Source organism: Limulus polyphemus, unplaced genomic scaffold (genome assembly GCF_000517525.1).
Source record: "Limulus polyphemus unplaced genomic scaffold, Limulus_polyphemus-2.1.2 Scaffold4416, whole genome shotgun sequence".
Classification (NCBI taxonomy): Eukaryota; Metazoa; Arthropoda; class Merostomata; order Xiphosura; family Limulidae; genus Limulus; species Limulus polyphemus.
The window spans coordinates 49,949-59,955 of record NW_013670026.1 but is presented as its reverse complement, the minus strand read 5'-3'; the positions used below and the strand labels follow the sequence as shown (position 1 = coordinate 59,955).

General features: G+C 31.1%; 1 protein-coding gene across 3 annotated transcripts in view; it reads left to right on the top strand.

Annotated features, from left to right (window-relative positions):
- The window catches only part of LOC106471115 (carcinine transporter-like), a 29,348-nt gene that overhangs the window by 13,436 nt on the left and 5,905 nt on the right, over positions 1–10,007 (top strand). For all 3 annotated transcript variants that reach the window (XM_013931704.2, XM_022399733.1, XM_022399734.1), the window contains exons 4-8: positions 703–857; positions 2,478–2,646; positions 3,956–4,082; positions 6,722–6,828; positions 7,084–7,298. In XM_013931704.2, coding sequence (XP_013787158.1) covers positions 703–857; positions 2,478–2,646; positions 3,956–4,082; positions 6,722–6,828; positions 7,084–7,298 — 773 coding nt within the window. The remainder of the gene's footprint in view (positions 1–702; positions 858–2,477; positions 2,647–3,955; positions 4,083–6,721; positions 6,829–7,083; positions 7,299–10,007) is intronic.

Sequence of the window (10,007 nt, the reverse complement as noted above, 5' to 3'; positions counted from 1 at the left end):
AAAAACCTAATAACTTTGGTAATCAGTACGTTTAGTTCATATCAGTTAAACTGGTAAAACCAATGACTGTTGGACTGAAGTCTAGAAGTTCATCTTGCGTCTACATAACTTAAAAACATGCTGTGGCAATCAGACATTATCATGCTAAGTAACTGGAAAACATGCTGTGGCTGAATCAGATCATCTTGCTACATAACTTAAAAACATACTGTGGCAATCAGACATTATCATGCTAAGTAACTGGAAAACATGCTGTGGCTGAATCAGATCATCTTGCTACATAACATAAAAACATACTGTGGCAATCAGACATTATCATGCTAAATAACTGGAAAACATGCTGTGGCTGAATCAGATCATCTTGCTAAATAACTTGAAAACATGCTGTGACAGAATCATATTAATTAACTACCAGCAAAAATCAGCAATATGCAGTCTGTTGATTTGCAGTTTATTTTACAGTAAATACCTGTGTTGTAACAATAAACACTTTTGGTCTTAACACCTCGTAAATTGCTTAATAAACATCACATTAATTCCATTACATAAAGATTTTGTTTAGAAATAATGTACTTTTACAAATATGATATATCTGTAACAAAATTTATAATTATTTTGAAACAGATTTTAAATTAAAACTGTGTAGTCTTGAAAAAAATGCTACATGTATTTTCTACCAACATGTACGTCATTATTTTTCAGATATGGTCGAAGAGCATCTATTATTGCTAGTTATGCAATAGCTTTAGTCGCTGGCATTGGTTCATCGTTTGCAAATTCTTTTGCCATATTTGCTGCCTTGAGGTTTTTTGTAGGTGCATGTATTATCCCACTTTCAGAAGATCCTTATATTTTAGGTTAGTTGTTTACCTTATGTTTGTTTATTACTTGTGTTAATGGGACATACATATACATATTCAAAGCCCCCCAGTAGCACAGCAGTATGTCTGTGGACTTACAATGCTAGAAACTGGGTTTTGATAACCGTATGGGGCAGAGCACAGATAGCCCATTGTGTAGCTTTGTGATTAATTATAAATAAACAAACACATTCAAAAAATATTTAGTTTTATTTTTTAAAATAATAGCGGTAACAGCTAGTAAATTAAACAATTGTTAAAAAAATACGTTGTTTTTCCTAATTCATTACATGATGTAGAAGTGTTTATGTTGTAAAACTTGAGACAGAATGTATATGCTTTTTATTGTTCAAAAGCTAATCATGATTTAAAACAAGTCAGAGTATAAATATGCAAAATAATTTTGAATACAGGTTGTAATAATTTTGAGTTAAATAGTGACTTACTAGCAATGGGTTTATTTTTTTAACTCAGTTAGCAGAGCTCTTGCATGGTGTAGGACAGGTCATAGGCTACAATCCAAGTTGAAGTTGTACATCTCAAAAAAATAAGTTGCCACATTAACACACATTGTAAGGTTGTACCATAATCCTAAAATTAGGCATGAGGACAAGTCGTGTTTGTGAGAAGGGAAGAATGTAGTAGTTTCAGTTGTTAAAAAGTGATTTGCTATCAAATGATAGATGGTTAACTGTTTAGATCAGTTAGTAGAGCACTTGCCTAGTGTGAGACAGGTCTCGGGTTCAAATATGTTCCAAGAAAATATAATAAAAAAAAAGCTACTACAAGGTACTTAATGGATACTTTTATAGAAATTTTAAAAACAGATTTGCTGTAGCAACTAGTTATTTTAATTACTTGCCACTGTAGCAGGCATGTAAAATTTTCAATCAAACTATGTGAATTCACAAAAGTGTCACATTAGGAATCAGAATATTGGCATAATTTTATAGTTGCCCTTCTGTTTTATAATAAATCATAACCATAGCTAGTTGTCCACATCCAAACTGAATTTTAATCAAATCAGACGACTTTTTATATTTAGTACAAAGTTTGTGCATACAGCTTGCCCTAGCCCCACTAAGTCGACTTCACGTGTGTGTTTTATCAATATTGTTTTTCATACTACTTTAGTCTTTCATGAACTCGCAGAACAAACACAAATAAAAGATGAAAATAATATCTTAAAACTAAGGTAACTCATAACAGTTGTTCAAGCATAAAATTAGATTTTCTTCTACATGATATTATTTATACCAAGTTAAACTGTACTACGTTGGTAATAATAAACATCTTTTTTTTTTTTGACAAAATACAAGTAAATGTTTTACTGGTAAATGAAAACTTTTCAAAATACTAAAGGTAATGGATTGTAGGCGATTGAGTTAGGAAGCATTCTTATTATTATTTTCTTTTAATGAAATGATTTATTGTACAAATATTGTATATATGTGTGCGTATTATGATATCCAATTGTAGTAAGGGAAAGTATAGTCGCTATATTTTGTTATATGGCATTGAATTTTTTAAAAAAAAGTAATGTATGTTGTGTTCTCTCTCTTATCTAGTTCTTTATGCTGTCTTATCATCTTTAATTTCGTCTTATTCTTCTGATAGGCCTAGAGTATATTGGAGTTGAGAAAAGAACACTTGGGATTATCTGTTGGACAACGGGTTACATTACATTCTCAGTCATATGCCCGTGGATATCGTATGGCATAAGAGATTGGCAAATACTAAGCATTATCACCATGGCACCACTTTCTTTATTTGTTTTGTTTGGAAAGTAAGTATTTGTGTTGTTTTACTGTTCATTCGATAGTCAGTCTTGTTATTTCAGAACACTGATTGTTGCTGTATATAAACTGTAAGCTAGTAGACTGGTGTTAATGATTGAATTAGAATTATAATTTAATTGCAGATTTAACTGAAAAAAAGTGTGTATTAAATGTGCAGCAAGAGAATTTGAAATGAAATTTGGAGAGTATGGCTAGAAATTATTATTAGCAAGTCATATTTTTCATTCGTAGCTAAGATGCTGTAGAAGTTTTAGCTAAATTTTTTTCTATATTTATAAGTTTGGTGTAAACATTTAGAATTGTGAGCTAGATTATCCAACTGTTCCAAATGAATCTGGCTCATCCTTATAGTGTTCATGGTTAAAATCTACATTAACTTTGAGAAACTTCTTAACAGCAGTACCAGTTAATACTGCAAATATTTCAGGTAAACTATGCCAGGGATGGCTTGGTAGAATGATATATTCTAACTGCAAATATTTCAGGTAAACTATGCCAGGGATGGCTTGGGAGAATGATATATTCTAACTGCAAATATTTCAGGTGAATATCATTCTACCAAGCCATCCCTGGCATAGTTTACCTGAAATATTTGCAGTTAGAATATATCATTCTACCAAGCCATCCCTGGCATAGTATTCTAACTGCAAATATTTCAGTATAAATTGTTTGTTTTCTTGACTGTAGTTTGCATCATTTTACTTTCCAAATTTGTGTTGATTACATTATTCATGATACAAGTGTCTTAAGATGTAGTGTAGGCAACTGAGAGCAGATTGTTTTCTTATTTCATTAGTTTTATAAACTAGAACTTGACTGGTGCCAAATTATCTTTCAAAGGACTTTCTATCCCCATGCCAATGTTGGCCTTATGTACAAGTGATTAGTTACTGCTTGGTGCCTTACACTTCTAAGGGCCTCGAAATGTGAATTTAAAAATAACATTTAAAATTTTGGCAATAAAACAAGAAAAAAAAACAATTGGATGATCTAGATGGACCAACAGGTCTTCTGTTGTCCTTAAATTTTGTTATAATGCTTCTGGTAACATTTTTATCTAGATATAAGTTCATATATTCTTGTAAGCTGAATATAAATAGATAATGTAGATCATATACGTTACTAAGTTTTTGGTTTAAATTTCAATGTAAGGTTTACGTAATAGTATAGCTTGTTATTTATCTTTTTTTTTGTTAACAATATAAACAAACATTACAAACACAGTTGTCATGTATTTAATGATCAAGGGCCTTTGAACTAAAAATAATTAAACCAATTATTAATGTTAATTCTCAGGTGGATCCCTGAATCAGCAAGCTGGTTATTGACTCGAGGCAGGATAGAGGATGCTGCCCATATGTTAAGAACTGTTGCAAAAGTAAACAGAAATCATTTCACTGATAATATTTTCCAGGATTTACATGTAAGTTATTGTAACTAATTTGGAATCAATAGAGTAGGAGACTCATTTATCCAGAAATTCCAGTTAATTCAATAATTAATTGCTGTACATAATTTTATGCATTTTGTATAACATACAGTCTCATCTCTAACCTTTATATATATCATTAAATTCACATATATTGTATATACAACTATAAAATAAAGATCAAGATTTATAGAGAAGTTATTGTAAGAAATGAATTCGGTTTACTTGAAATGTTAGCTTTAAAATGCAATTATTATTTTATTTGTCTGTTTGTTGGAAATGAAAAAGTGAAAAGTGCCAGCAAATATAAATAACCAACTGAATATGAAAAGCATATGTTAGTGCCCCTATATTTCTTTAATATACCTTTTCAAATAACATTTTTCTTTGGGTTGATAAAGGTATAATATATTTCGAACTTCCCCTGTGTTTAATGTTGTTTGAAAAATATATGTGGTATACTAATAAAAATTTGGTTTGGTTTGGATTTAATTTTGAGCAAAGCTACAAGATGGCTATATGCACTAGCCGACCCTAATTTAGCAGTGATAAACTAGAGGGAAGGCAGCTAGTCAACACCACCAACCCTTGGGCTACTTTTTTACCAATGAATACTGGGATTGACAATCACGTTATAATGCCCCGTGGCTAAAATGGGGAACATGTTTGGTAATGGGGATTCAAATACTAATAAAAGAATACAGTGTTATTTCTAACAGTTAGTGAAAAACCACAGTAAACGGAACAAACTGTCAGAAGTCTTGATATCAGAGAAACTACACATTCATGCATCCTCTTCAATGTCAGTATGTGCACAGGTGGGGTCAAAGTGCATATGCCACAACTTTTTACAGAGTACATTCAACATAGTATTAGATATTTGATGTCAGAATTATCAACTATTTATTTGACCTCACATTGCTGATTTAACGACAGATCTTGGTAGAAGAGAGAGAGAATACCAGGTACTGAAAGAAATAGTAGATATGTATTTAGGAGGTTCTTGAAGTTATGAAAATTCAATATGCAAACTGAATGAACAAAAGTATTTTTATTCTTCATATGAGCCTCACCTTGCACTCCAAGTTTTAAGAGTCAAGTCAGACTGATGTCGTTAATTCACAGACATATCTCGAGTACAGATACCCTCATAACTCATCTGATTTTTTGTGTACAACTAACTTGTAAATCTTATTAAAAGCTTGCCACATTTTCTGTAGATACATGTAGTAAATTTAGAATTCTAGTCCAAATAGATGATCGTTCCAATGGACTATTCCCATGCATGTTCAATTAATTGACTCCTAGATATTACTCGGTATTCAAGTGGTCACCTCTTTGGAAATTTAAGGCTATACAGTATGAACCTCTTGAATTATCTTTGAATTTGAAAAAGTAAAAAATTCAACCATGTGGAAACATGTATTTCCAACAGAAATAATCTTACCTAATATTTCATTTCTTAACTTATTAATATCGATTGTGAAAACTGTATGAACTACAGTATTTTAGATAATGGGAACCAGTAAGAAAACAATGGTCTGTGTGGTTAGTGCAGTACTCATATAAGAAGATCAACTGTCGTATAAACCTGCACAGTTAAAATAATTTAGGTTTAATTTTAACATGTTAATATAAAAGAAACTTCAACAGGTTTAATTTATTGTTGTTTAAAAACATTTCAAATTACCTATGTTTTCCATAATTCTGTAAATTTCCTTAATAGTGAAGGTACCCACTGGATGAAACAGTGGGTTCCAACTTTACAGATCAAAAATAACAATTAAAATAAGTTTATTGTTTATTACCAGATTGAATTTTAGTTTTGTTGTAATTACCTAGCTTGCTCTGATCAAAAGTTAACTTTGATTAGATTAGATATAAAAAGGTTTTAGTATCAATAATTTGTGTATATAATTGTCTGAAATTGACATTTTTGGAAACCCGAGTAATGAAAAAGAAACTAAACAAAGGATCAGAATTTTAATTTTAAAGTAATAAATTTTCTTGCACTTTTGATGTGAGAATTTAGTCGTTTTTGTGAAAAACGTACCACCTATATTAGGTTCTCGTTCTTTTCTACCCGTTAGTTTTAGTTTGTTATAGAATAAACATATTAATAATTCTTGTGGTTGAAATGATATGTTAAAGAGTATATCAATCTCCTTTTGTCTCTCCACTTTTGAATCATCTCAGAGAATTTTGGAAGATTGTTTGTTTGTTTGTTTTTGAATTTCGCGCAAAGCTACACGAGGGCTATCTGCGCTAGCCAGCCCTAATTTAGCAGTGTACGACTAGAGGGAAGGCAGCTAGTCATCACCACCCACCGCCAACTCTTGGGCTACTCTTTTACCAACGAATAGTGGGATTGACTGTCACATTATAACGCCCCCACAGCTGAAAGGGCGAGCATGTTTGGTGTGAGAGGGATTCGAACCCGTGACCCTCAGATTGCGAGTCAAGTGCCTTAACCACCTGGCCATGCCGGGCCAATTTTGGAAGAACACCAGAAATTAGTGAATACGTATATACAATGTTTTAATTTTTTTGTGATACTTACACCAGTATCTTAAGATAGAGTGCACAATTTACTTATTCAGAAAACTTAATTGATGCTTAATTATTTTTTGCAGGCAGACAAGGATGGTGACATTGATATGGATGAAAGACATCTCACAATATTAGATCTATTTCGTACACCTCGTCTTCGAAAACACTCATTCATTATGGCAGTAGCATGGTAAGCCGAAAATAAATGAAGCATGTACTCATTTTTTAAGACTTAAACACATGTAGTCACGAACATTCTACATGTAAGTTTTACATGTTGTTTAAAAATGGATGATGATTTTATACTACAGACTTATTTCAGTTTTTTTATTATGAATTGATATGTTTCAAGGTAAACTGCTCTTTGCTTTGTTGTTTTATAAACATTTTCTTTGTTCTTTAAGAAGATATTTTTGAAATTTTAGTTTGGTCTTTTTTTGCTCAGGTTTGTCACCTACTGCTGCTATCACACGAATACTCAAAACACCTCCAATTTAGGAACGGATATTTATGACTCTTTTACGTATGGTGCTCTTGTTGAAGTACCTGCAATGTTGTTGATATTGTTTGGTCTTGACTTGTTGGGTCGTCGTTGGCCTATGGTGCTAGCAACAGCTTTAGCAGGACTATTTGGACTACTCATCATGGGCATGCCTGAGAGTAAGTAAACTTTTTTCATGGTACTTAAATGTTAAGTACAGGCAAGGCAATTAAGCATTAATACCTAAACATTTTAAGAAAATTATCTAAATACAATTTTTACCATACATGCTGGTTCATGAAAACAAGAAATGTGAAAGGTTCTTCTTTTCTGTATTATTTTTCTAAGTGCATATGCATACATAAAGAGAGAAATTCAAACTTACAGTTTTATCTATGCTTGTTTGGTTGTTGTCAAGAGCAAAGCTATACAATGAGGTACCTGTTCCCCACCTACTGGAGGTATTGAAACCACATTTTTGTATTGTAAGCCCTCAGTCTTACTGCTGAGCCACTTGGGGACTATGCCTTTGAATACGTACTTAAAACACTGTCCAGACTAGGATGTAAAGGTGTTTTTTTTTTCTGGGGCCTGGCCTCTTTATATAATGTTTATCCATTTTTCTAAAGAAAACATGAAGAATTAATCTTTGAACTGATCATTTTGTAACATTGAAATATCTTATTATTTTGAAAATAAAATCTAGAAATTATGATAACACATAAGTGGATCACAATAACTTGAGGTCCCTGCAGCTCGGTGAGTAAGTATGATTTTTGTAAATAGATATAATCGTAATCACAGGTTTTGATGTTTGACTCTGAAGTGTTTCTATTCCGACTTTGTAGAACCTTAGTTCAACATTATACTTGTATAGGATACAATTAAATAACATGTTGTAAGAGTAAAAATTAAAATTCACTATTGCTGATGATGGTACATAATATCGAGTTAATAATGTGATATATATTCTGTACTGATTGGAGATATTGTTTTTGAATGAAGAGAATTGACCATGCTATAAGCTTTTGCTTTAATTTCTAGAAATTAGTTTAAAGCTTAAAAACGTTTTACTAAATATTTAAACTCTAGTCGACTATCATCTGTTCAAAATTTGACACACAGATATATATTGTAAAATTAAAGAAATGGATTTGTAAAATTGTTAATAATTATAGAAATTAGTCTCTTTTAAGTCTTTCCTGAAAAATTAAACCTTTTTTGCTCAATATTTTTACACTTGAAGCAACATATCTGGGTTTGAATATCCATTCTTTATTTACCTTTTTTAATTGTGTCAACATATCTGGGTTTGAATATCCATTCTTTATTTACCTTTTTTAATTGTGTCAACATATCTGGGTTTGAATATCCATTTTTTATTTACCTTTTTTAATTGTGTCAACATATCTGGGTTTGAATATTCATTCTTTATTTACCTTTTTTAATTGTGTCAACTATCTGAAGTTTGAAGCTTCAAATGTTTTTAATTATGAAGTAGACAAGCAGAATATTTTGGTATACACACCTCGTGTCAAAAAATACATCTTATATAATACCATTCTTTTTATTATCTTCAGGCTTTTCCATTTTTTGAGCATCACTCAAGTTTTTTGTCATTGTTTTTCAACTTTAAAAGTTTAGTACTTGGATTATATGTATCTTGTGTTTCTTAATTCTTATGTTCACAATATTTTTTCTTTTCAAGATGCTCTGTTGAACTGTATTTAGTAACTTTAGATTTTTTTTATTTATATTAAAGGAACTCTTGATGTGTGTATTTTGTTATATGCAACCGTAAATCAAGATCTATTCCCACAGGAGCAATTTCTGCCTGATCAAAAATAGTGATTTATTAAAACAATCCGTCTGTTAGTATAATATTAGATAATTTACTTGATCCTATGTTGTCTATTCTAATTATGCTCTTAATTGTAACTTAAACTCAGTCAACAGATGTTAACTCTGACTGATCATAATTGGTGGGAAAATTCAGGTTTTTTTTAAATTTAAAATAACGAGATTGTGCAGTTATTCCATTGGCCAAGACTGCAATGTATCTCTTATAAAGTAAGTTAAATATTTGCCAAGATTAGAAAATACTTTTTACATACACAAAATCACAAAAAGAAATTCTCTGTGTGTGTATGTATATATATATAAAGGAAATGTTTATATCTTCAGGACTCTTTTGGCATGTTTATTTTTAATTCCAATCTACAGTTTTCTATAAACAAACTTGAAGGACAGTTATGAACATGATAATATATTTTAACACTAAAATTTTCATTCATGGTAAAGAAGCACACGGCTAAATTGTATTTCAATGAAGCTTTTAAATATCATAGACTTTTTTGTTTCATCCATAAAACACCAATGTAAACTTAAGTAAAAATTTACTTTTCTCAGTTCAATTGGCATATGCTCACAACAAACTTCCATTGATACCACCATGAAGTATAACATAGACTCACCAACTTCTTCTGTTACAATTGTGAAGTATAATGTTATCCCACAAACTTCCACCATTACAGTTGTGAAGTAAAACATTAACCCACAAACTTCCACCATTACAGTTGTGAAGTATAATGTTAACCCACAAACTTCCACCATTACAGTTGTGAAGTATAATGTTAACCCACAAACTTCCACCATTACAGTTGTGAAGTATAATGTTAACCCACAAACTTCCACCATTACAGTTGTGAAGTATAATGTTAACCCACAAACTTCCATCATTACAGTTTTGAAGTATAAGGTTATCCCACAAACTTCCACCATTACAGTTGTGAAGTATAATGTTAACCCACAAACTTCCACCATTACAGTTGTGAAGTATAATGTTAACCCACAAACTTCCACCATTACAGTTGTGAAGTATAATGTTA